At 47.9% G+C, this 26,925-nt stretch overlaps 1 protein-coding gene across 9 annotated transcripts in view; it reads right to left on the bottom strand.

Moving 5' to 3' along the window:
• MPRIP (myosin phosphatase Rho interacting protein) overlaps positions 1 to 26,925 on the bottom strand; it is a 160,420-nt gene that overhangs the window by 22,490 nt on the left and 111,005 nt on the right. For 7 of the 9 annotated variants that reach the window (XM_053910499.1, XM_053910498.1, XM_053910497.1 and 4 more), the window contains 6 exons: positions 26,486 to 26,575; positions 22,289 to 22,398; positions 18,718 to 19,279; positions 16,781 to 16,897; positions 10,309 to 14,172; positions 6,699 to 6,846 (listed from right to left, as the gene is read on the bottom strand). In XM_053910499.1, the coding sequence (XP_053766474.1) occupies positions 6,699 to 6,846; positions 10,309 to 14,172; positions 16,781 to 16,897; positions 18,718 to 19,279; positions 22,289 to 22,398; positions 26,486 to 26,575 (4,891 nt within the window). The remainder of the gene's footprint in view (positions 1 to 6,698; positions 6,847 to 10,308; positions 14,173 to 16,780; positions 16,898 to 18,717; positions 19,280 to 22,288; positions 22,399 to 26,485; positions 26,576 to 26,925) is intronic. The other 2 variants (XM_024564726.3, XM_024564725.3) reach the window with 1 other exon arrangement.

The following is a 26,925-nucleotide window of genomic DNA, read 5'->3' as shown; positions in this document are numbered from 1 at the left end:
TATGAACTTATAAACAAGATTGATAAACCTTCAACCAGATTCATCATGGGAAAAAAAATGACCCGAATAGAATCAGAAATGAAAAAGTAACAACTGACACCACAGAAATATGAAGGATTATAAAAAGGTATTAGAAAAAACTATATGCCAACAAATTGGACAATCTAGAAGAAATGGACAAATTACTAGAAGCATATAATCTTCCAAAACTGAATCAAGAAGAAATGGAAATCTGAACAGACTTATTACAGCTAATCAAATGGAAACAGTAATAATAATAATAATAATAATAACAACAACAACAACAACAACAACAACAACAACCTAAAAAACTCCCAACAAACAGAAATCCTGGACTGGATGGCTTTGCAGGTGAATTTTACCAAACACTCAAGAACTAACAACCTATCCTTCCCAAACTACTCCAAAAATTTCAAGAGGAGGGAAGTTCTCAATATCATTTTATGAGGCCAGCGTTATCTTAATTCCAAAATCAGATAAAGACGCTATAAAGAAAGAAATTTAAAGGCAATATCCTTGATGAACACAGATGCTAAAATCCTCAACAACATATTGCAAACCAAATTCAGCAATACATTAAAAAGATCAAGTGTGATTTTCCTGGGATGCGAGGTTGGTACAATATCCACAAATCAATTAATGTGATATATCACATAAACAAAATGAAGGATAAAAACTACATGATCATATCAACAGATAAAGAAAAAGTATCTGACAAAATCTAGCATCCATTTATGATAAAAACTCTCAGCAAACTGAAAATAGAGGAAACATACCTCTACATAATAAAGGTCATACATGACTAACCCACAGCTAACATCATACTCAATGGGCAAAAACTAGAAGCGTTTCTCTTAATATCAGGAACAAAACAGGGACATTCATTTTTACCACTCGATTATTCAATGTAGTACTGGATGTCCTAGCCATAGCAATTAGACAAGAAGAAGAAAATAAGGCATCCAACTTGGAAAGGAAGAAGTAATAAAATAGTCATTATTTGCAGATGTCATGATACTGTATATAGAGAACCCCAAAGAATCCACCAAAAAAACCTAAGTATAAATGAATTCAGTAAAGTAGCAAGACACAAATAAATATCCAGAAATCAGTTGTATTTTTATACACCAATGATGAACTATCAGAAAGGGAAATTAAGAAAACAAACCCATTCCCAATTGAATAAAAAAAAATACCCAGGAATAAACTTAACCAAGGAGGTAAAAGATCTGTACTTGAAGAATTAGAAGACACTGAAGAAAGAAACTGAAGGAGATACAAATAAATGGAAGCACATACCGTGTTTATAGATAAAGAACATACATCATTAAAGTGTCTATACTACCCAAGGTAATCTATAGATTCAACACAATTCTTATGAAAATACCAATGGCATATTTCACAGAACTAGAACAAATATTCCAAAAATTTATATGGGACCAAAAAAGACCCCAAATAGTCAAAGCAATCTTGAAAAAAAAAAACCAAAAAACAAAGTTAGAGGTATGATGCTACCTGACACGAATCTGTACTACAAGACCACAGTAATCCCAACAGCACAGTACTGGCATACAAATGGACATAAACCTGGCCAGTGTGGTACAGTTTGCTGGAGTACTGTCCCATAAACCAAAAGGTCGTGGGTTGGATTCCCAATCAGGGCACATGCCTAGATTGCGGGTTTGGTCCTCGGTCAGGGCATATATGAGAGTGAACTGACTGATGTTTTTCGCTCAAATCAATGAGCATGTCCTTGGGTGAGGACGAAAAAAATGGACATGCCAATCAATGGAACAGAATAGATTCCCAGAAATAAACCCACGCCTATAAGGTCAATTAATATTTTGACAAATGAGGCAAGAAAATTTAATGGGACAAAGACAATATATTTAATAAATGGTATGGGGGAAATTGGACAGATACATGCAAAACAATAAAACTAGATCACCTTCTTACAACATACACAAGAATAATATCAAAATGGATTAAAGACTCAAATGTAAGAGTTGAAACTATAAAAATCCTAGAAAAAAACATAGGCATATCTCTTAGTGATATTTTTTCTGATATATCTCCTCAGGCAAGGAAAACAAAAGGAAAAAGAAAACAAATGGAAATACATCAAACTAAAAAGTTTTTGCATAGCAAAGAAAACGAACAACAAAACAAAGACTACTGATGGCTTCTGGCCATAAGGCGGTGCTGGTAAACACAGCACTTGGAACCTCCCACAACCCCATCAAAACTACAACTAAACTACAGAACAACCATCATTCAGAACAGTTTGAAATCTAGCTGAACAGAAGTCTTAAACTAGGGATACACATACAGAAGCCACATTGAGACTGGCAAAAGGGACCTAGATGGGGAACTGACTGGTCCCATACCCATGTGTGGTGGTTAAAAATCAGGAGAGATCTCTCGGCTGTGGAGATTCCCCCTGAGGAGCAAGGAGGTCCAGTCCCACACCAGCACCCCCCCACCGTACCCCCAACCCAGGGTTCCAATGCCAGGAAGAGACGTCCCCATAACTTGTGGCTGTGAAAACCAGCAGAGATTATGGCTGAGCGAGACAAAGGGCTCTGTGGTCCCAGGCAGTTCCTCTTAAATGACCCTCACAGACTTACTTGGACTTACTCCCTGAGCTCCAGTGCTGGGGCAGCAGCTTTTAAGGCACCAGAGACATACAGGGAGGAACTGAAGTGTCTGACATCAGGACAAGAGCTAGGCGACAGCTTTCTCCCCGACAGAAGTACTGCCAGATGCCATTGTTCCTCTGATGAGTCTTCTCCCCAACAGAGCAGGCAGGTGCCATATCTGAATCTCCATCAACTTGACTAACACCATGCCTATACATGGGATTCCGAGACCCTGCACCACCCAACTCGCAGGCCCACCAAAGCCGTTTCCAATGGCTTTTCCATACAAGCAGCCTATCTTGGCTCGTAACGTGGAATTTCCTGAAATCTCCCAAACAAGTAGCATCTAGCCTTGGCATATACCATACCTCTAACTAAGTGGCCCTAGACCCAGCATTAACAGCAACAAGCCTTGGTTTGCAACTTGGCCCCTCCCTGGTATCTTCATGCCCAGGATAAGTAGCAGCCATTTGTAGACTGCTCTGTAGTTCATGCTGGGTGGCAGATGACCTTTGCCAGCAACCCCCAAGAGGCCCCAGAGCCAGCACACTTAGCAGACAGCTTCAGACCAACCACCTCCACAAGCGACACACTCAAGGGGTGAACTTGGTGGGTACCTGAGCCCCAGTGAGGTTAGTTTTGCTCTAAGAGGATTGAACTCTCTACAGCAGACCTTCCATGGTGGTCATAGTCAGTCCTAGAGCCCATCGGCCTAAGGGTAAATCCCTCCCATTGATGTGACAACATCAGTCAAGGCTCAACTACAATAGAGAGGGTACACACAGGCTCCTGTGACAAGGGAAGCTCTGCCACAGGGCCCTACAGGACACCTAGCTCATTAGGCCACTCTACCAAGATTGGGAGATATAGCAGCTCTACCTAATATGTAGAAATAAACACAGGGAGGCTGCCAAAATGAGGAGCAAAGAAACATGTACCAAAATGAAAAATCAGGACAAAACTCCGGAAAAAGAACTAAACAAAATGGAGACAAGCAATCTACTAGATGCAGAGTCCAAAACATTAGTTATATGCATGTTTGATGACCTTAAGAGAACAGTAGATATACTTAGAACTTCAACAAAAACACAGGAAACATAAAAATGGGAGAGAGAAAACAAAAAAGAACCTGTCAGAAGTGAAGAACAGTAACTGAAATGAAGAATATGTTACAGGACACCAAAAGTAGGTAGAGTAGATAAAGCAGAGAATCAAATCAGTGATTTGGAAGATAAGGAGGCAGAAAACACCCAATCAGAACAGCAGAGAGAAAAAGAATCCAAATACTGAGCATACTGTAAGGAGCCTCTGGGACAACTTCAAGTGTACCAACATTTGCATCATGGGGATACTAGGAGGAGAGAGAGAGAGCAAGGAATTGAAAAGCTATTTTAAAAAAATGAAAAAAACTTCCCTAACCTGGTGAAGGAACTAGACATACAAATCCAGGAAGCACAGAGAGTCCCAAACAAGGTGAACCCCAAAAGGCCCACACCAAGAAACATCATAATTAAAATGCCAATGGTTAAAGACAAAGAGGGAATCTTAGAAGCAGCAAGAGAAAAGCAGTTTTCTACTTAAAAAGCAGTTTACCTACAAGGAAGCTCCCATAAGACTGTGAGCTGACTTCTCAACAGAAACTTTGCAGGCCTGAAGGATTGGCATGAAATATTCAAAGGGTTGAAAAGCAAGGACCTACAACCAAGACTACTCTACCCAGGACAACTATCACTTAGAATCAAAGAACAGATAAGAGAGTTTCCCAGACAAGAAAAAGCTAATAAACAAGTTCATCACCACCAAACCAGTATTACAAGAAATGTTAAATGGTCTTCTTTAAGAAGAAGAATGAAAGATCAATAATATGAATAATAAAGTGGCAATAAATACCTGTCAATGATAATTTAAATGCAAATTGATTTAAATGTTCCAATCAAAAGACACACGATGGCTGAATGGACCCTTATATAAGCTGTCTACAAGAGACTCACTTATGATTGAAAGACACACACAACTGAAAGGAAGGATAGAAAAGATGTTTCATTAGAACAGAAATGATAAAATAAAAGCTGTAGTAGCAATACTTACAACACCAGACAAAATAAACTTTAAAACAAAGGCGATGACAAGAGAAGACAACAAAGGACCCAGCAATTCTACTTCTGGGCATTCATGCACAGAAGCCCAAAACCCCAAATCAAAAAGATATGCATCCATATGTTCACTGCAGCATTATTTACAATAGCTAAGATGTGGAAACAACCTAAATGTACATCATCAGATGAATGAATAAACAAGTGGTGCACATATACAATGAAATATGATTCATCCATAAATATAATGAAATCTTACCATCTGAAACAGCATGGATGGACCTGGAGGGTATTGTGCCAAATGAAGTAAGTCAGGCAGAGAAAAACAAATGTCCTATGATTTCACTTATATTTGGAATCCAAAAAACAAAAACAAAAACCCAAAATAAACAAACAAGTGGCAGAAACAAGGCTCATAGATACAGAGAATATTTTCTGGTTGCCAGATGGGAACAGGTTTAGGGATGGGTGAGAAAAGAGAAGGGATTAAGAAATACAAATTGGTAGTTATAGAACAGTCATGGGGATGTAAACTACAGCCTAGGGAATATAGTCAATAATGTTGTAATAAGTATATATGGTGTCAGACGGGTACCAGATTTATCAGTGATCACCTCATAAGTAATAATCACAGGGTTATACAATATTGTATATTATATACAATATATTGTAATATTGTATATTATATAATATTATACACATCAACTGTTATTAAAAATTAAAGAATATTTACAAAAAAGACATCCTACTGAATGGGAGAAGATATTTGCCAATGGTACATCTGATAAGGGGTTAATATCCATAATTTACAAAGAAATCAGACAACTTAACCCCCCAAAGAAACAATTCATTTAAAAAATAGGCAGGGGACCTGAAGAGACACTTCTCAAAAGAGGACATACAGATGGTCAATAAACATGGGAACATGCTCAATGTCACTAATCGTAAGAGAAATGCAAATTAAAACCACAATGAGGTATTACTTCAACCTGTCAGAATGGCTATCAATAAATCAAAAAACAAGTGTTGTCAAGTATGTGGAGAAAAGGGAACCCTTGTACACTGTTGGTGGGAATGCAGACAGGTGTAGCCACTGTGGAATACAGTACAAAGGGTCTTCAAAAAATTAAAAATGGAAGTTATTTATAACCCAGTGATTCCATTTCTGAGTATTCACCTGAAGAAACCCAAAACACTAATTCATAAGACTATATGCACTGCTATGCTCACTGCAGCATTATTTACAACAGCCAAGATATGGAAGCAACCGAAGTGCCCATCAATAGATGAATGGATGAAAAAAGCTGTGGTATGTATATACAATGGAGTATTAGTCAGTCATTAAAAAGAATGAAACCTTACTGGTTTCTGACGACATGGACAGATGTAGAAGGAATTATGCTAAGTGAAATAAGTCAGAGAAAGACAAATACCATATGCTTTCACTTTTATGTGGAACCTAAAGAGTAAAATAAACAAACATAATTGAAAGAGACTCATATATACAGGGAACAGACTGATGGCTGTCAGATGGGAAGGAGGTTGAGGGACTGGATAAAAATCATGAAGGGATTAACAAGCACAAACTGGTAGTTACGAAATAGTAACAGGATATAAAGTACAGTGTAGGATATACAGTCAATAATAATGAAATTACTATGTACAGTGCCTGATGGGCACTGGAAATATTGGGGAAACAATTTATAAAGTATAGGATTGTCTAACTATTCTGTACTCCTGAAATTAGTACAAAATAATATTGAATGTTAACTGTAATTGAAAAATGAAATTTAAAAAAAGAATTTTCTTGGATCATGAAGCTTAAATTTCAAACAAAAGATAGCACAAAGACCAATCATTACTCTGAGCTGTACATTCAGCTCAGGAAAAGTCTTCCACCTGTCCTGCCCTCTGGGTTAAACTGGCCACCGTGCCCAGCTCCCACCTGAGATGGTGGCCGCAGTTTCCTCAGCCAGGAGACGGTCTTTCTCCTCCCGCAGTTTCTCCAGTTCCCGTTGGTGCTGCCTCTGGAGATCTTCAATCTTTTTCTGGTGTGTTTCCTCCATTGCTGCAAACCCACGTTCGCATGTGGCCTGCAAGATGCAAAGGGAACTTTATCCTTTGTTTCTTTACCTTTTGACCTGGGCATCCTGTTTAATAAGCCAGCAGCCCTGCCTGCTCCAGAGAACACACTCTCTGAAGGCGAGCGCTGAGCCAGTGGGGTCACCGAATGGCTGTGTGGAGACTTTCATTGATGATACTGAGCATTTTATGCTATGAAAGCACTTACAAAAGGGTGCTTACATCTATAAATTGCCCTATTTCTGTGACCTGGATCCTGTGAATAGTTAGTATTGTGAGTGGCAAGAGGCTGCAGTGGAATCCAAACTAGTCAATCCTGGACATTGATAGTTACCGCCAGGGAGGACTGACAGGGAGAGGAGAGTGAATGTGCTGAGGATGGCCGGATTTGGTTAAGTTTACACAACGAATAGCTCTCAGCACCAGTGCATTTCACAAATAAGTTGTAGTCATAACTGTCAGCTGGAGGGCTCCAAGGGGCATGGCCCTGCCACTGTCTAGCTGGCTACCCTCATGTGGTCAATTCAACCTCTCTGGTGTCCATGAGGGAATTACATTAGGCTATATGATCTCTTCTCTTCCATCCTGTGTCTTTCTTATCTTTTTTTCTTTTGAAGGAGTACAAAGAGGGGCACAAATTAACTAGTGACTACACTAACTGTATTGAGACACGGAGCAGAAAAACTGCTCTCTAAACCTGTCTATGCCTCATTACAACCTGTGTTGGTTTATTACCTGGGCCTGCAGAGGAAGGACACAGGTATGGCCCTAGGGACTGAACCATCTCACAGCTACACTGGGAAGCCCAGGCCTGGCTTACCAGACTTGCTTTTGTCAGGCAGGTGAGTGTCCCACAGAGATGCAACGAGGTGGTAGCATAGCTGTTTTGTGCACGAAGTCACTTTCTAAATTCTTTGCAAGATGTGTTTCTGAATAGGGATCAGGCCTTTCAGTGATTTTTTTTTTCTTTTTTAAGTGGAAGAATGTGGCCATGTTACATTCCAAATGCCAAGTAGAGGGGCTTCCCCTTCCAACCCTGTATTATTTGGTCGATCTTCTTGCACATGGACTCAAGAAAAAAGTACCAAGAAATCAAATTACCATGCTTGGTTGTCTTTGAGCCCCCACAGTAATTGTAAGGCCTTTGTGAGGTTCTCAATTCAGTATTTTCGAACTCACGGTCACAGTCTGGACCTCAGTGCAATGGATTTGCTGTACTGGGTATATGGTCTTAACTGCTGTTCACTATTAACGGGGCACTACTCCCAGAGGTGCTGCCTGGAAGCCAGTGGTCCCCTTTCACCACCCTCACACCACAAGACAGCTGGGGGAGTCCTGGGGCTGTCTCCTGGCCCCTCACTCGCTCTCCGCCCACCGTCTTCTCCTGTGTGGTTTGGTTCACATATGGCTTCCTGGTTAACACACAGCTAGTACATCTTGTATTAGTTTGTGTGTTTTAAAATCTTTAAATAATGGTCAAAATTCTTCCTGTAGCCAACTCTGAAGTATCTTTTTAAAGACTGGTTGCTCCCTTTGGAGAACATATGTGTTAAACAATTTCTCTGTAAACAAATTTTGATTTTTAAGCCAATAATCCCTGGGATCAATAAAAGTTCCTCAATGACTACTGTGCAGAATCACTAGGGAAGACTTCATTCAGCCTGTGGCTGTGGCAGAGGGGCCATCAGGCCCAGGGCTCAGGATCCCCAACCCAGACAAAAAGCTGCACAAAGTAACAGCATTAGCCAGGCCCCCTCAAGAGTTGTCTGGTTCTGATTTGTGTTCAAGGGTGTCAATGAGAACACCATGGACCTGTGACCCCTGAGGGACACTGGGTCCCTGCACCATCTGTGGCCAGTATTCTCTTTCCTGATATCTTGCTAACTGGGGTGTGAGGTAACCACTTTGGCCAAAACCTTATGTAAGCCCAGCTGACTGACGTGGGATCTGAAACAGCCTCACTGTGTAGGAGGCTCTGGTGGAGCAGACAGCAAGCGGCCCCTATGGTGGGGAGAGAGCACTCGGGCCCTCATGGACTCGAGACGTATATGTGCCCAGTCAGTTGCCCATGCAGACAAGCTGGGGTCCTGTGGGTAGAGAAGGTATTAGGACAGTGTTTGTGCAAATCATTTTTAAAGGCCCACCTGAATGCTATGCTGACATGCACTGACTGTCACAGGGGCATCATTTGAGCACGTCTGGAAAATAGCCATTGAAGCTTTCTCATAACTCATAATGGTTTTCAAAAGGGTTTGACTGAGCACAAGAGCAGTGAAGACAGCCTCTTGCCCACCTGGGTGCTGTGCTGGCAGCAACATGTGCTTGTCTTAGATCAGTGGACTATGTCATCAGGTAAATATGCTGCCAACATAGAACACATTTTTAGTTTTCTTTCAGAGTTAGAGGCGTGAGCTGCTGGGAAACAAAACCATGTGCATCTTGCTGAACAGCAGCATTAGCACATTTGGCAACAGCAGTAAAGCAGCCACCTGCTGCGGGAAGTAAGCTCTGTGCTCTCACTGGGGGCCTGATTGGGGACTGAGGGCCTGCAAGACACCTGGGCGGTTGCTGGTGTAGCTCCAAGAAATGGTGAGAAGCTCAAGAGGATGTCGTCAAGGAGCTTAGGGGATGTACTGGGCAGCCATGTGCACACACACAGGTGTCTCTGTTCATAAAGGGGGAGAGCAAGAAACTGAACCCCTTCACAACCTGGAAATGTCACCTTTGAATGCCAGGACCCGGGTATTCCGCCTAATGAGGCAGAACGTGAAACAGGGTAGGGGTGTGGGGGACAGTGACAAGAAAAGTGTGATTTCTCAAAGCTCCTGAGAAGGAATACCAGCAGCTCAAAGTTGCTCTTATATTCCTGACACAGAATGCCCACTAAGTGCCAGTTCCCCAGAGATCTGGGATGGGAGAGTGACTCTCGAGAATGTATTGCAAATATTCCTATCTTTTGGGAACCACAAACTCTGTTTTCTTAGGACAGTGAAGATGACAGTCCTTCAAGAGTGCCTCTGGCCCATCTATCCTGGGTTGTTCTCCTTAAGTGTGGGTTTGCACCAGCCTGGAGGTTGGGGTGGGAAAGAGGGTGAAGCTGTGAGGGGCTGAGGGGGAGAACAGGGGCTTCCCCTGCTGGGGGAACGCAGAGTGGCCTTCAGAAGCAGGTGAAAAGGCTATGGGGAGACTACACTTCCTCTCTCACCAGTGATCCTGTCGTGCTAGCTCTTTCCTGGTAGAGGATGTGGAACAGGATGCTGGACCCTAACCCAGGCCCTGCTCTGAGGCCACACCATGGTGAATGAAGAGTCAAATACACAGACTGTTGACGACATTCTGCTTATACAGTAACTCAGGGCCAAGAACTATCTCCCAGCTCCACCCTGAGAGTCTGATGCACCAGACACTGCCCCCCAAAAAGCAGGCAAATGCCTGCCTCTCGACTGCTTTACAATTAAACGATGCTTCAAAACCTTAAGGTTCTCAAAGTCTTTCTGGTACTTCTCTCGCAGCGTGGCTGTGTTGCCCTCCAGGTCCTTGTGCTCCAGCTCCTCCCGCATGATGTCCATCTGCGCCTCCAGCTCCTGGATGCGCTCTCTCAGCCCTGTCATGGAGTCAGTCTCCCCATTGGCCACCTGCAGGGGCTCCTGGGGCTGGTTGGATGGCCAGGTCGAGGTGGGCAGCTCGTGGGGGCTGCTAGCCAGGAGGGCTTCCAGGGGCCGCCCCTGGTAGTGGCAGAGTCTCTCCTGCAGGCACTGGAGGTTCTGGGAGTAGTGCTCCTGCAAGGTCCTCAGCTCTTCCTCATGGATGGTCTGTAGCTCTTTGACCTTAAGCTGGAACTTATCCTCCAGGGTCTGCATCTGCTCCACGTGGTGCTTCTCCATGTCCTGCCTGTCTCTGACGGAGGCATCCAGCTGGCTGAGGACTCTGCTGTGCTCAGCCTGCAGTGTATTCTCTGCTCTGTTCAACTGCTCCACCACACACCTGATTTCCTCCTCATACCTCCCTTGCAGGGCAAACATGTTTTCACTGTGCTTGCTTTCTACTTCTTCCAGGTACCTCTGCTGATGGTCTAGCTGGGTGACCTGGGCCTTGAGCTCTGCATTTTCCCTTTGAACGATGGCAATCACTTCCAGGTACTCGCTCTTCTGCTTCTGGAGAAGTTCCTTGTACTCCTCCCTCAGGGCCCCAACAGCCTGCTCGTGTTCCTGACAGGAAGCCCCTGTGCTCTGCCAGGACTCCTTGTAGCACTGGAGCTCCTTTTCATACTCCAGCCGGATTTTGCAGGCTGCATAACACACCTGCGCCTGAATGATTGCATCTTTAACTAATAATGAAGAATATTGACCAAGGCCTCCCAAATAAGTGTTATAGGAAAGATTCTGGGACACCTGAAGAAGCTTCTGACAATCTCTTACTGATTCCACAGGGGGGAGAGAAGTTAAAGAGGCAGATATATCTCTTAAGAGGCTGGCCTTATCTTTAAGCTGCAGGGCGAGTTCTTCCTGAATAGCAACGAGGGCCCCGGAGCTCTGATCCGACAAGTGAAAGGGTTCCTGGGAGCTGGCTTCATCTTGATGACTCAGTTCTTCTCCTAATGAGCTCAAGTCCCAGGACACCTGTACACCATCTATAATGCCTGCTGGAAGCGTGAGGGCTTCCGAGACCTGCTGCATCACTCTCTCAAAGTCAGGGGTTTGGTAGGCTCCCAGGATTTCCCCCAGCATGTGCTTATGCTGCTGCAGGGCCGTCTGGGTCCCCCGGAGAGTCTCCTGGATGCTCTGCAACCGACGGTGGAATGACTCCCTCAACGACTGCACAGCAAAGCTGAGCTCCGCCCGGACCCATGTAGCATCGGCCAGGGCAGGGACCAGGGCTTGTGGGATGCTCTGCTGCCCACCTCCTGATGCACTAGCTGCCTCTCCTCCCAGCATCCCCAGGTGCTTACTCAGGGACTCAACCTGGCTCCAGAATTCACCATCCACCAGCACCTTCTTAGCCCAAGTGTCTGCTGCAGCCCCAAGACAGGATGCTGTGCTTCCAGACTCCAGGGGCAACCTCCCTGACTGAGAAATCTCATGGAGAACACGCGAGATATCTGATGTTGTATTTTTTAAAGAGTCTGCTATTTGATTTATCAGTGAGGCTTCCAGAGCTATTTGATCAGAAAGTAGCTTAAGCTGCTCCTGCTCAGTCAGTTCAGGCAGGTGAGGTGGCTGCTGCGAAGTCTCTTTCCCCTTCTCCAAGATTCTCCCTTCCTCTAGCTGAGCATGGGCCCTGCTGTCTGCAGGGGCTGGCCAGTGACGTAGGGCCTGGATGGCATGGACTAACACTCTCTCGATGCTGGCCAGGGGGCCCGCTCCTGCCTCCTGTGCTTCCTCCTGGCCAGACCCTGGCAGAGATCGTAGTTGTTCGCGGCAATTTTCTAAGCAAGCCAAGGCCTGAGTGTTTTTTACATGGAAATTGCCAAGCTCCCCGACGTGATTTTCAACTATTTTTGCCCTAGCCTGTTTTTCCTGCTCCAGCTGGGAGGCCAGCACACCAACCTGGAGTAGGCTGGCATGGAGCTGCTCTCGGAGCCGTGCCTCGGTGCCAGCCCACTGGTGGTGGAGTGTGAGCAGGGCCTCCTGGCTCTGGCCCTGCTGGCTCTCCAGCTTCACTGTCACATCTTTGAGCTTTTCTTCTGTGATGTAGAGCTTGGTCTCCAGGGAGTGTATTATCGAGAGGTAGGTATCAGAATCACTGGCTGCAGGGAGAGAGCTCAGGGTGGCCTCTGAGGACATGCTTTCCTCTGAGGGCGACCGGTCCTGACTAGTGTCAGAAGACGTGCTACTGGTCCAGGTCTTCTCGGACCCATCAGGCTGGGTGTATTTCTGGCACTGGATTGTGGAGAACCGGATTCTTTGCCTTTTCATACTGGGTACCCCCTGATCACATTTTTCTGTGTTCTTCGAGTGCTCCTCCTTGTCAGGCACTTCTGACTTTGGGGGTATTATGCTCACTTCTGTCCTAGGGCTGCTGTGCCCATGTTTCTCCTTAAGAGCAGCCCCTGAGTCATCCTCCTCGAGCCTCAAGGGTGGGAAGCCTGAAGATGAGCCTGAGGCTTGGAGCTGTGGGCCTGAAAGTGCAATGTCATCCTCCTCTGCTTCTTCCAGGGAGCTCTGCAGCTCCTCAGCTTCCTCTAATGATGCCTTTGTAAACTTCCTTAAAATCTCTTCCTTTGTCTGGAGCTTCATTTCTGTTTCCTCTAAGCTGCTCCCCAAGGCAACCATTTTAACCAAAGCCTCATTGAGGTCCTGATCTTTCTTTTCCAGAACTTTCTCATGCATTTCCTTGATGTGCTTCAGCTCTTCCTCCTTCTCTTTCAGCAGAGTGTGCATGCCCTGGAGCTGGCTGGCTACTCTCCTGTAGGAGTGCTCCAGGTTCTGGTAGTCTGCCTCTCTTCCCCTCAGCTTCTTCTGAAGCTCAGCAACGTCCCCATCAGACAGGGCAACGCGCTCCATCAGCTCCTGGAACCGCTGCTTGATCAGGTCCCGCTCATCTCTGAGGCTTTGGACATGCTCAGCCAGCTTGTGGATGCTGGCCTCCTTCACCTGCAGCTGCTCCTCCAGCTGGTGCATGGCCTCGCTGCCCTCAAACCTGGCACTAAGTTTCTCCTTCTGGAGGAGCTCCATCTGTCGTTCATGGTCCTGGAGCTGGTTCTCATAGGCACTGGCCTTGTCCTCCACCTGCCTCAGGTTCTGCAGCAGCACCTGCTTCTCCTTCTCACAGCTCTCCAGCAGCAGCTCGTAGTTCCTCTGCAGCTTCTCCTCCATCAGCTGCTGGGCCTGCTCACTGGCACTGAGCTGCTGGCTGAGATCAGTGATGCGCTCCTGCAGCCTTTGCACCTCCTTCTGCCGGTCCCTCTGCAGCGCCTGTTGTGTCTCCAAGTCCCGCAGTGCCTGTGTCTTCTCTAGCAGCAGGGCCTCTGCGCTCTTGAGTTTCTGCTCGCTGGCCTGGAGCTGACCGCTCAGCGCAGCCTTGCTGTGCTGCCACTCCTCCAAATGCTCACGGACCTTGTCCTTCTCCAGTTTCAGGTCATCCTTGAGCTTGGCCAGTGCCTGTTCCTTGATGGTGAGCTCAGCGGCAGCATTGCTGAGCCTCGCCTGAAGGCTGTGGATCTCGGCCTCGTGGTGCTGGACTGTCTCCTTGGCCTCCCCGTAGCTGTGCTTCGGGGCCTGGGTCTGCTGCGTGGTTAGCCCCTGGCGCCGGCACTGGACCTCCAGCTCCCTTTGCAGATCTTGATTGACTCTGTGGAGCCTCTGCCAGGCACCAGGTTGGGAGGTGGCCACTTCAGTCTTAAAAAAACCGATTAAACAGTGGTTAGAAACACTCGGGCTTCCCAGTTCTGAGTGTCACACCTCTGGCCGGGGTCAACCACAGAAAAGCTCCTTGGTGGGTTTGCCGATAATTATCCGTGGCACAATTTTTTTCATTAAAAAAAAAATCCAACAAATCATCTTAATTATTTTGGTAAGTGTTGCTTCCAGGTAAACAGAAAACATGAACAATAACACCAAAACAACTCTAATCATACAGCTTCTAGGAGAAGTAACCAAACAAAAAGAATAATGGAACACATGGGTAAGCAAAAACAAAGACTGAGAACAAGAGAGAGGAAGGAAAGAAGGGGGAGTAGAGCATGGGCATCTGTTTGTTTTGCAAAACAAAAGGTACACAGCTCTAGACAATCAACCCTAAAAAAGCACAGGAGGCAGGGTGCAAGTGATGATGTCACTTCCTTCTAGGACAGGGAGAGAAGGAAGGGAGGCTACTGCTCAGGAATGTCAGCAAGGTGACATCCGAACATTTTCCTTTTGGAAGTGGAGCTCGTCCTCTACAGTAACAGGAAGAACTACCTGTAAGAAGACAAAATGAGGGGAAAACAAAAACCATGGAGTAAAATGTGATAATCAACAAAACAAACAAACTTTCATGGAATTCAAAATAAGAAAGTGTGAAGAAGCATGCAAAAAACAAAACACAAACGAAACAAAACTCCCCAAAAGGAAAGGCATGCAGACTAGACAGAACTAATAACACAGGAAAAAAAACAAGAACATGAACAAAAGTGGTAACAGCCCAGCCTAAGAATTTGGCCTGCCTCAGTCTGCTGGGGAAGCCACAGATGTGACACTCAGTTACGTTATTAAGTTACACTCCTCTGCAAGTCCAAACCATGCAAGCTTCTCCTCCCAGCACAGTTAGCACAGTGCCGTTCCTGGGCAGACTCCTTCTGACCCTAACCCCAAAGGTCCTTGCTCCTTCTGACTTCTGATTATAAGCATTCCCAAAGTGCGAAGGGAGGTAAAAGCAACCTATTAGACCTAGTGGGAAGGTATTTAGAAGCCAGTTCTGCCCAGTGCCAACTGATAAGGGACTGGGTGCAGGATCATGCAATCCTCCAAGTTAGACACAGAGGTAGGTTCTGAGGTTAAGATGTGCAAAGTCTCCTGCTAGTATCTTTACCACCCGATGTTAAGTGAATTCGTATAGGACGGGGGCCCAACCAAGGTTTAAAAAGATGCTCCTCAGATCTGGAGTTCTGCACAAATGACCCAGAAAGCCCAGAGTGAGCCATGTATGAAAGATGCCCACCATCACCAGCTCCTGGAGCATGGCAATAACTGAACTGGGCACAGCAGTGACTATGGCAGAAAGGGCTGGGGAGGAGGGTGCAGGGCACACAGGCGCCCAGGGCCACAGTCCAAGTTGGGGGAAAAAGAAATGGAAGAAACAGAAAGCAACAAAAATGGCATGGATAGCGGCAAGAAGGCACACTCTGCCTAGGGGGTTCACGAGGTACCCAGGATGCCTTGGACAGAGGCAGCCAAGGCACGATGATCTGAAAATGTTGACATAGCAACTATTCATAGAGACTCGGAGTCACTGAGAGCTGGAAGGGCCATCAGGACAAGGTCTAAGTCTAGACAATCTAGGAGAAGCTAATGCTGTGGGGGAGGGGACACCAGCTTGTGCTGGTCAGTGGCAGAGCCTACACTTAAATCCAGAACCCTGACTTAACAGCTGAGTCCTCAGCTTTGGCAGAGAGCCCTGTTCCATCAACCCATTTTGCTTTCGCCCAGTTGTCTCTCCCCACCAGCATGTCACTCCACAGGGCAGGAGTGTTTTACTTTGTACCCCAGAACTAGAATAGGGCCTAGAATGCTGTAGGACAGTCAGCCCACACCGGCCCACCCTGTCCAGCTGACCTACTGCCTGGGGAGACATCCCCCAGCAGTGCTCAGTGCTCTCTGTGAATCTGCTTGCTGAGCAGGACAGGGGCACAGAGATCTTTGGTGGTGGATACTTGGTCTGGGCCCTCAGCTTAGGACCCAGGCTGTGGCTCTCCTCATCTCCCCTTCTAGACTGGCTCAGGGCTGAATGGCCACATTTTCTCCTTGAAACTTCAGTCTAGGTAGAAAGAAGTGGGACCACTGAGCTAGTGGTAGTAGCCCAGGTCTACCTGTTAGGTATGGTATAGACACAGATAGGGAAGGAGGACCCATTGCCACCTCTGCCACTAACTTGGTCATAAGGAGGCACTTGGCTGGCTGTTACTCAATTTCTTCAATCTGTAAAATAGGCCTATTACTGTTTTTTAAAAAAATAAACAACTTAGAAGTGACTTGCAAGTGTATGGTATTCATAATAAATATATATTGGGTTATTTTGAGAAGAAAAAAAAAACACCAAAATTACTTTATTAAAAAACAAAGGAAAAACCCTTAGATATAGAAGTTTCAGGCTCTGAGAGCCACAGTCCTGGGGCAGAGGAGCCAGAGGATGGCACCTGGCAGAGGCGGCTCCTGCTCAGGCAGGTTTTGCACATTCTTAGCCTGCTGGAGTCCTTTGCACAGAGGCCCTGAGTGCATCTCGAGCACCGAGGCAGCCCCTCAGCCCTACCTGCAGCACATAGCCTTCCCGGGCACTCTGCTCCCGGCCCAGAGCCACTCTCAGTTGATCCTGTAGGAGCCGGTTTTGCTCCAAAAGGTCTGAGGCCTCCTTCTGGCTCTGCTCCAACTGTTGGCAGAAAGACATGCATTTTTAAGCACCATGACAGCAACAGAGAGAAGCAGCAGTACAGTGCAGGCCCAGAGTGGCATTTCTGGCATGAGCTGGACTGAGCAGAATCCTCCCTGGCCTTCTAGAGGTCAGGGATAAGCTAATCTGCCCTGAAGTGCAGCATCTGGAACAGAAGGCTCCCACTGTAAGTATATATACATCTATAACATGGCAGACCTGTTACACGGAAGGCCCACAAAATTTTCACACCTGCTTAAGGTTCCAGTACTCAGACCCCACCAGAAACTGAGCCTTTGTGCCTGTACCAGAAGGAAGATCATGCCTCTGGGTCCTTTCTGCATCCTCAGCATGGTTAAAAAGTCCAGTGCTGCCCTAGGCAAGCCTCATTCCAGGCCCTGCCTTGTCTCCCACCACAACAATTCCACTTTTATACAAGGGATTCCACATAAAAGTCTGCAAAGAGGATTCCTGAAGTATTCCACAAGATGTGGAAAGTAAGGAAGCTACTTCACACTCTTCTTGCGTTCAATGGTTTCAAATTCAGTCATTCATCTATTCATCTCTTCCTCAAATATTCTCTAGGTGCCTACTGGACCACATGGGCCAGCGTGCCTGCCCTGCCCTGCCCCGGAGGCTGCAGGAAGTGGGGAGATGGAGGACAGGGCACAGGGAGGCGCTGCCAGGATGTGCTGTGAGAGGTGCGGAGAACTGACTTTCAGACATTGCTGCTTTAGATAAATGTACGGTTCAGTGTGTGGTCTGCTGGTCAGCAGGCCCATTTTTGCAGCTTTGAGCAGAGTGAGTTTGAACTTTTACTTACTGCATACTGTCTTTATTATCTTATTTACAAACATAAAAAATGGAAATAAAAAGAAAAAAAAATGGAAATAAAATCAAAGTGTTCATGCTAGTGATAGATGCCAGCCTCATAAATCTAATAAACTAGGAAAAAGAAGAAAAGTGAAGGCAGACCAAAGTGACAAATCTTCAATTAGCTACTTATGTAAAAGAACACATTTGTACCCCCTTGGCCAGGAACTCCTTGCTCAGACTTAGAAACTCACTGAAGTTCCCCAGATTTGGTTCCTGCATATGTTTTCATGAAGGAACATATTATGCTTCAAATGCAGGGGCTGGCTGCTCATCTCTGCATCTAGATGCCCCGAGAGGCCTGCTCCACAAAAGGCCTCCACAGTGCAGCTGACTGAGGTGAGTTACAGGGCACCTTTCATCTGCTCAGCCACCAAGGGCCTCTGTTTTATATCTTGAATATCTAGAATCCACCTGCTTCCTGCCCTGCACCCTCCCAGGTCTCAATGAAGGTCACCAGGCTGCCTAGAAAGCACTGGGGCTCTTCTCTGGCTCCACCTTTGGCCTGCTTGACCCAGAGCTGCCTAGTGAGGATCAAAAACTAACTCTGCTCACATTCGTCTTCAGCCTGAGTATACAAGGCCCCCACCTGGGCTCTGCAACCCTACTAGCCTCTTTTCTGGCCACCCCTGACTCTTAATGGCAGTGCCCTTGCCACATGGCAAACTACTCTGTCCTTCTGGAAAGGTCTGGTGCCCCCTCCCTGCCACCCAGCATGCGTTGGCACTTCCTGTACCTGTCACCAATTACACTGTACTCTAAGAACCTGTCCGCCCATGTGTCTATATTCCTGAATGGTCTGCCAGCCCCTGAGGGGAGGGAACATGTCTCCCTCAGTGTTATGCAGCTGAACCACTCAGGCCACCACCAGGTACCATGGTTGCTCAGGAAAGGCTGCTATATGGAACCCACCCACCTGTCCACTTATGGCTGCCTCTAGTCATTACCTCCTTTTCCAGCAGAGAGGTCAGCTCATGACTGGAGAGCCTGTCACTTCTGTCCTCAGAGGACAGGTGCAGAGGGGCAATGGGCACCTGCTTTTCTTCCCGTAGAGGGGTGGTCTCCACCTGATGCCACCGTTGTTCAATCTCTACATGGACATTTTGTGTCTTGGGGTCAGGGGGCACAGGCAGCCCTGGGCTCCTATCAACCTCCATCCGCAAGGCTGCATCGTCAGTGGCTGGCCCATCCACAGTGTCAAGCATCCCGAAGCGCTTGCGGCGTTCTTCCCGCCTCCGAGCACGTTCCCGCTCCAGCTCTCCCAGCTCTGCCTCAGGGAGTGTGTCGGGGGGCACTGTGGCACTGGCCCTCTCCTGAGCCAGGGCCTGCTGCAAGGGGCGGAACTCAGCCCAATCAAAGGTCTTAGAGCGCCCCTCACGTCTCCGCTCCCGAGCACGGCTCCTTTTTTGCTCAGGGTCTGGCTCTCTGGGCTCCACCTCTTGCTTCTCACTTGGCCTCAGGCAGGTCTCAAAGGAGAAGCTATTCCGGTTCTTCTCCTCTGGCAATGAGCTGGGGGCAGGGGGAAAACAGCTTATCAGGTATGACTCCAGGTGCTCACCCCAGCAGAGGGACCTAGCTCCCTTGGGGCAGGGCAAGAAAGGACACTCTGTCATCATTTCCTCAGAGGGAACCTAAACTAAGTTTGAGTGGAGACTGGAGAGAAAGAGTCATAGAAAGCCTAGAGGTTTCCAGCAGGAAAATATTATGAGGGTCCTCTAGCTGAGGAGACACAGTAGGGGAGTGTCACAATAGTCTTGTCACTGGGACAATGAAGCACAGGGGGCCCCTACCCTGCTTAGAGCCAAAATCGAGAGCCCTGACAGGCTACACAAGGGACAGCCACTGTCCAAACCCTTCATGAAGAAGGTTGACCCTGTGGCATGCACATACTTACTGGGCAGTGGTGACAGAATGAATGAGACCAGCCGTGTCCCTTGAAAGGACCAAGAGTTTTTAATAAGTAGGCAAGTAACACGGTCAGGTCAGTGTTTTAGGAAAACCACTCTGGTGGCTGCTGTGATAGAGGAGTAAGAGTGACAGGCCTGAGATGACCTGTGAACAAATCAGATACATCACCCAGATGGCACCATGGAGCCCATCCCATGCAGTGGCCCACTTGAATATGTGGAGAGCAGAACCCTCGAGGGCACTTCCACCTGCCCAGCAGAAAAGTCCATGCCTTTTCCCAATCTGCCCCAAAGCAAAGGTTCCTGAAGAGGAAACCACCTGGGCAGGGGTAGGGCGGAGTCATCAGTCATGGAGGTTGGAGGCAGGGTTCTCCAGGCTCTGTGGACTAATCCCAGAGACCCGCAGCCTGAACAGTAGACAGGGGCAAAATGCAGAATCAGGAGCCACTGGGAGTTGCAAGGGAAGGTGGGACTCCAGGGAGCACCTGTGTTTAAATGGGGGCCAAAGAGAAACGATCGAGTGAAAAAGTCACCCAAGGAAAGAAAAGAGGACATAGTCGCCACCACCCGCTTGGCTGCCCGTCCCAGCAGCTACCTAGTGAAAAATAAACTGCTGCAGGGTGGTAGGACCTGTGTTTTCAATTTCAGCCATATGCGTATTTGAATAAAAACTCTCCAGAACAGACCTTTTGATAGCTCTGAACTGAGAGCTACAGCAGTGGGATAACATGGAAAACTGGAAGCTGCAGAACCAGTCTCTCCAACAGAGGAAGGCCCGCCTGGGGCCCCCTGCACCCCCAGACAGGAAGCCCCTACAACTCCCCAGCAGACACAGGGGGCCTACAGTGCCTGGATTCACCTGGCACCTGTGGTGTTTGTATCTGTTTCTAATTGTTCTTGGGACGTAGCCTTGTAGCACTAAAAAAAACAAAACAAGTTTATTTCCCTCAAACTATAAAAGTCCACATCAAATAAGCACAAAGGCTGAAACAAACTGGAGAAACAAATTACTCCATTAACTGTGGAGTAAATCCCAGTGAGAAAGACAGTTGTCACATCAAGCCTCCCACTGAAACAACAGTCCTGGCTGCTGTGGACTCAGTCCCCGCATAGAGCTGATACCCAAGTGCGGAAGGGAGACACACATGCCAGCCTGGGAGATGCCACTTGTAAGCCATGTGTGCACAAAAGTGTGTCCTTTGCACCCATTCTGAGGCCAAAGCCACATGCCTACCCTGAGACATCCCAAAGCTGACAGCCCTCAGACAGATCCTCAATCTGATGCACATAGCCAGGCATGGCTAGGACAGGGCGGCAGGTGACTGCCACAGGCTAGAAGAGGCCCTGACCCGAGGCCACCTGGCTCTTGTGTGTCCGCCTTGCCTCCCAGAGCCCACACAGCAGCCTGGGTAGAGCAGCCTGAGCTGCCTGTCTTGCTTGGCTGTGTGGGTGTCCTTCAGGGCTCAGAAAGAACGTTGGGCTTGTGAGGCTCCAGCCTCTGCTCCTGAACGGGAGAGAGATGAGGGGCAGCGGCTGGGCTGCCAGCGGATGCAGCCCCATGAGGATGGGGCTACCCCTTGCTCCTGCACACAGGATGTGCTTCCTCGACTGGATACCACAGAGTGGGTCCTGGTCACCACCTCCTGGTCTTACCAACTCAGGAACAACCAACTATTCTGTTCATTAAATAATGAACAAACAACATGAACAAACACGGAAAAGAATGAAATTATTATCATTTTGGGTTCCTTCCCTTTCTTCTTGTTCGAAGAGGTACTGTGTCACTAAGAAGAGGCAAGGGCTTCAAAAAGATTTAGGACAGTCACAACTGCCCCAGGCCACCAGAGGGCACATGGCAGGCACCGGGGTCACCCGGCGTGTGACTTTCAATGCAAGAAATACACTTGAGGAGTCATTCAAACTATATGCCTACAAAGTGTCAATGAGAGTTCTCAGAACTGGTGAAGGCTCTGATGCCTTGATGTGTGCGCAGCAGCGTTCTGGGAATCACAGAGCCAGCCCCCCACACTGGAACCATATCTTCATTCTTTTAAAATGAAACCCAGTCGGTTTCTAACCTTCAGAGTTGGAGGAGGAAGGCACACAGTGAATCACGAGATGTATGAACCAAAGTGTGTTATGGGGGGTGGGGGAGACAGTTGTCCAACTTAGGCTCTGCCACTGAGAGTTTCAGAGAATTTTTCTTGATTGCACAAAAATCCCACAGATGTAGGAGTGAGGTGAAAAAAAAAAAACAAAAAAAAACCCAAGAAAAAGAAATGCTATCGTGGCCTACAGGTGCAGCTTCCAGCGAAGTCCAGTGCCCACACCCACACCAGAGGGGCCTATCCCCTAAGGTCAGTTCTGATGGTGGCCCAAGTGATACTTGTGTAGCTCCACCAACCAGGCTCAGACAAGGAAAAGGCAACCTTACACAAAGAACCAGGAAACCAAAAAGAGAATGAGTGGAGGCAGCCAGTGGCAGGACCAAGGAGGGAAGGAAGAAGGCCGTGCTGGGCCAGGCTGAGAGCTCAGGTCCCAGAAGCAGCAGCTGTTCATATACAAGAGTGAGGCAGAGGCCCCTGGGGAAGGTGGTTCCCTCGAACTTTACCTTGTCACATCCGGGGCAGAGGTCGGATGGACGTGCTTCATGATGGTCTGGATCCAATTCCGCCGGATCCCAGATGTCATGGCAGAGAGGGTGAATTCGCCCTCCTTTGTCTACACAAGAGACAAGGGATTATCACTGACCATTGTCAATCTTTCCACCCCTCTCCTGCAGGGAGGACTGTGGCCAGGTGGCCATCTTAGGAGCACCATGTATATACTCTGCTTAGGACCTGGAGAGCAAAGGAAAGAGCAAAGCTGCGGACGCTAATCTGCTTTCGCTGTCAAGGCTAACTCAGGTATCTCCCTCTCCGGCAATTCAGCAGGCATGTACTGAGTACCTACAATGTCCAGGCACTGAGGCAACTCACCCTGTCCTTTAAGAAACTCACAGACTAGTGGGAAGAAGAGTGTGAGCATGTGGGGAGCAAGTGGGAGCCAAGCACCGTGGGGCTGAGCTGGGCCTTGTGTGGTGAGGAGGGGTGGCGGATGGGTAGGAGAGAGGTACATGTCCCAGGCAGAGGAAGCAGGAAGAGCCTGCCCCAGTGCCCTGCAGCCATGCTCACTGGGTGCACAGGGAGATCAGGGAGAGGCCAGGCAGGCTGGGGTGTGGTGGAAGCTGTGTCTTCAGGCTGGGAAGAGGCAGGGAGGCCTGTTGGACGGTTAGGGCAGTTGTCTAGGAAGTCAGAATTAAGGTGGTGGCAGGGATGGGTGATGGAGAAGAGGGAAAGGGGCACCTCTAGGACAGCCCCTAGGCCCCCTGACTTGGATGAGCTGGTGGGACATCAGTTGAGACAGAGGAACACATTTACAGCAAAGGGGAGTGCACAGATTGGGCGGGGGGGAAGGCCAGATGCAGCAGCAGAGAGGAGGCAGCATGGCCTGTGAGGGTGAGAAGAGTGCCCTCCGGGGGCGCAGTCCTCAAGTCTCCCGGGGGGCATGGCAAGGTGCCCCTGAGAAGAGGAGAGACAGGAAACATAGTGGGTGGTCTGCATGGAGTCCACTTCCCTGCTTCTGCACCTACAGGCTCTTGTCTCCCAGAATGAGGGTGTCAGTCCTGTTCTTTAGGCTGCTCAGAAACATGTTAGCCAATCAGCTGATGGGAAGATGAAATTACCAAGATGGTTTTGGGTTAGGTACAGACATGGCAGGGGAGCAAAGCACAGGAAACCACGTGTGGGCCTGGAGTACTGAAAGCACAACTTGGACTTCACCTCATCCTCCACTTCAGGCCCCCCAGCACAGCCCATGACTCACCTCACCTTGGGTTTTCCCTTGCTGTACTCCTAGAGTGGGGGCACGGCTTCCGAGCTCTCTGAAACACTGGCCCCTTATGCCTTGGCCCTCCCTGTGTCCCCGAGACCTGCTCACACTCGCCGTGGGGGTCTTCTCCCTTCTCTCACTCCCAGAGGTGGGCGTTCCTATGGTCTAATCTCAGCAATCACCACATTCTCCCTCATGGCCTCATCTCTCACTTCCAGCAGGTTCCTTTCCAACGGTAGGCCCACACTGTGGCTGCCTGTCTAATGTTTGTAGAAAGCCCATCGCAGTCAGAACTCCAGAGGCTCTACACCTTTTTTATTTTTAAGTGTACTCTCTCTCTCTTTTTTAAAGATTTTATTTATTTATTTTTAGACAGAGGGGAAGGGAGGGAGAAAGAGGGAGAGAAACATCTGTGTGTGGTTACCTCTCATGCACCCCCTACTGGGGGCCTGGCCCGCAACCCAGGCATGTGCCCTGACTGGGAATCAAACTAATGACCCTTTGGTTCACAGGGCGCTGCTCAATCCACTGAGCCACACCAGCCAGGGCGCTCTCTACCTTTTGCCACGTGCTGGCACACAGGACCTCAGCCCTTCCTCCTCCCTCATCTGGCCAAAGCCAAGGCCCACATGTGTTTCCTCTGCAGTGCCCCTCAGCCATCCCTTCCTTTTCTGCCCACCACCACTGTGCCTGCCTGGCCTCCGGCCTCTCTTCACCTCCTTTAACTGCCTGCATGTCCTGTTGGATGTCTTACTAATGCACAACTACCTTGTGTCTTCCAGCACATTCCAACGTATTCCACAATCTCAGGACAAGACTGACTTTCGACTCAGGACTCAGAGCTCCCATGGAGCCACTCCTGCCTAGCTTCTGCACTCAGCTCCTTTGTAGGTGCCATTAGGTTGGGTGCCCAGGTTAGGGACATTGCACATTCATTCCTCCATCCTTGTCTCTCAAGAACTCAAAGCTCCCTAGTGACCCAGGCCAAGACCCCTCCAGGACCCACCCTTTCATGCTGAGAGCAATCCATATGGACCTAGGTCCCTCAGTCCATGCAGCTCATGGAAAAGTGTCAGAACTTGGGATAAGCTCCCACCCCAGGGGAAAGTGAAAAGGGTCAGACTGATGGTTGAGAGTAAACTGCATGGTTCAGACCCTAGAATAATTAAGTTACTACTCAGTACTCACTTGCTGACTTAAGATGCCACCTCTTACCTCAGGATGCCCTGCCTAGAGAAGCCTGCCTTTTGACATGGGGAGATTAGGGTGAGGGAGGGGGATGCAGTATGGGGTATACCAGGAGGCTCAGGACTAGCTCACTGAGCAGGTATGTTCCTCCTGCAGGGACCAGGAGCAGGGAAGCATCATAGCAGGGGGTGGGGAGTGGGAGGGTTGCTAAGACCCTAAGATTCACCAACTCATGCCCTGGATCTCATGCCAGGCCATCTGTGCAATCTTCAACTATGACTTGGCACCCCACAGGGAGGACATGCCATGGCCAGCAGCCTGGTGGGTTGGTGGCTAGACCTCTCTTTGCAATGAACACAACGGTGTTCGGTGTGAATCTCAGTCTCCTTGAAGTTTGGTTAATATGAGTCAGTCTCAGTGTGCCTGATCTACTGAGTCCAATGATACAACTGAGTTTTTGCACCCCAAGATCTGAAGGTAAGACCCTATTAAAGGTGACCTCACTGGAATTACAGCCTCCTGTGAGAGACAAAGTCCCAGGGGCCAGCCCCTGCAGTGGCAGCCCTGCCAGGCTGTTCTCTACCCACCACATACTCACAAGGCTCTTGTGAGGAAAGAACTAGCTTTGCACAAGGAGAGGACTGGTCTTTGCCCCGGCTCCTGAGCAGCAACCCCTGAACCCTCGTTACTTAGGGTCAGGGATGGCTACACTATAAAGACCAGCCATAAAGTGAAAGGGCTGGGGCTTCAGTCCCACGAAAATGAGCTGACCTCTGAGGACAGGGTTAGAGGTTGCGTTCGATCCCATGGACACGACTGTCAATCATGACAGTTGTGAAACCTCAATAAAATCTCAGGACACTGGGCTTGGGTGAGATTCCTGGGTGGGAAGCTCTGTGTGTCACTGCATAGCAACACCAGGAGAGCAACATGTCCCCCCAGGACACAGGAGCCCAGGAGACTCTGCAAGCCTCTCTTCCTTTGGTGCTCCAACTGGTGTCCTTCTCTAAAATGAAACCACAGCTGTGCTCTTTGAGTCGTCCTGGCTCTTTCTTGAATCTGAGGATGGTTTGGGGCACCCCCAAAGTTGCAGTTGGTGTTAGAGTGAGAACAGACATTGTAATCAGGTGACTGTGTCCTAACCTTGAGCCTGGCTAACTCCGGGCAACCCCTGAGTCATCGACTTTAATGAAATGGCCAATGAGAACTGTCGTATTTATCAAACCAGGTTACTCTTTTGATGGCAAGGGCAATGACTTGCTTCTCTGAGTCCCTCACAAGGTTGTGGGGGAAAAAAAGATTTCATGAATTTTCAAACTCATGAATAGAAGAATAAACTAAAGAGTAAGTGAATAAAAACCTACTGCTCTGAGATTTACATAATTAACACTTTCATTCTTATTTCCCATACCTCACATATGCTTCCAACTGTCCCAAACTCCAGGATTAGAAGAAAGAAAAAGAATCTTCAGTAACAAAAAGCTTCTATGCAATCTTGAAAGATGCTAATGTCCAATTTTTGCTCAGATCACAAACTGGGGGTGGGGACCAGATGCCATAGGCCAAGACCAAGGACAGACCTGGACAAGATGCTGACACTGATGGGAAAAAGAGTGCCTCTTGACCACGCACATGAGGTCAGTCCTGCCCACCGGCGGCCAGACCAGGATATCAGGTGCTCAAAGACACATAAGCCTGTGTCCCCCACCTCTGCACCCAACCTGTCTCCAAATTCCACCCTTGGGCTCACATGTATCTGAAAGCCATAATTTCTCTGGACGGGATACTCCGTGACATCAAAACATGTAGACAAGTCAATTTCCCCATCCAAGTCAGCCGCCTGCAGAGAGAAATGAGAAGACCTTAAGAGATTTAGAAATGAAAGTCAATACTAAACAAACATGCTTTCACGAGTGACTCTGAGGACTGGCGTTTTTCTCAGTGAGCATATACCCTCACAAGAAGTGAGGACACACCTGGCCTTCACAGCCTGGACACACCGAATGCCACCACTCTCCATGGGCATCCTGCCAACGAAATTCCATGCTGATGGTTCTCCAACATACTCACATCAGAACTTCTTTACACTCTTAAAAACTGAGGACCCCAAAGAGTTTTTATGTGAGCTTTATCTACTGACATTTACTATGTTAGACATTGAACTGAAAAAAATTTAAACATATCTATTCA

This window comes from Desmodus rotundus, chromosome 9 (genome assembly GCF_022682495.2).
Source record: "Desmodus rotundus isolate HL8 chromosome 9, HLdesRot8A.1, whole genome shotgun sequence".
In the NCBI taxonomy this organism is placed as follows: Eukaryota; Metazoa; Chordata; class Mammalia; order Chiroptera; family Phyllostomidae; genus Desmodus; species Desmodus rotundus.
The sequence above is the reverse complement of the archived record's forward strand: the minus strand, read 5'-3'. Positions and strand labels throughout refer to the sequence as shown.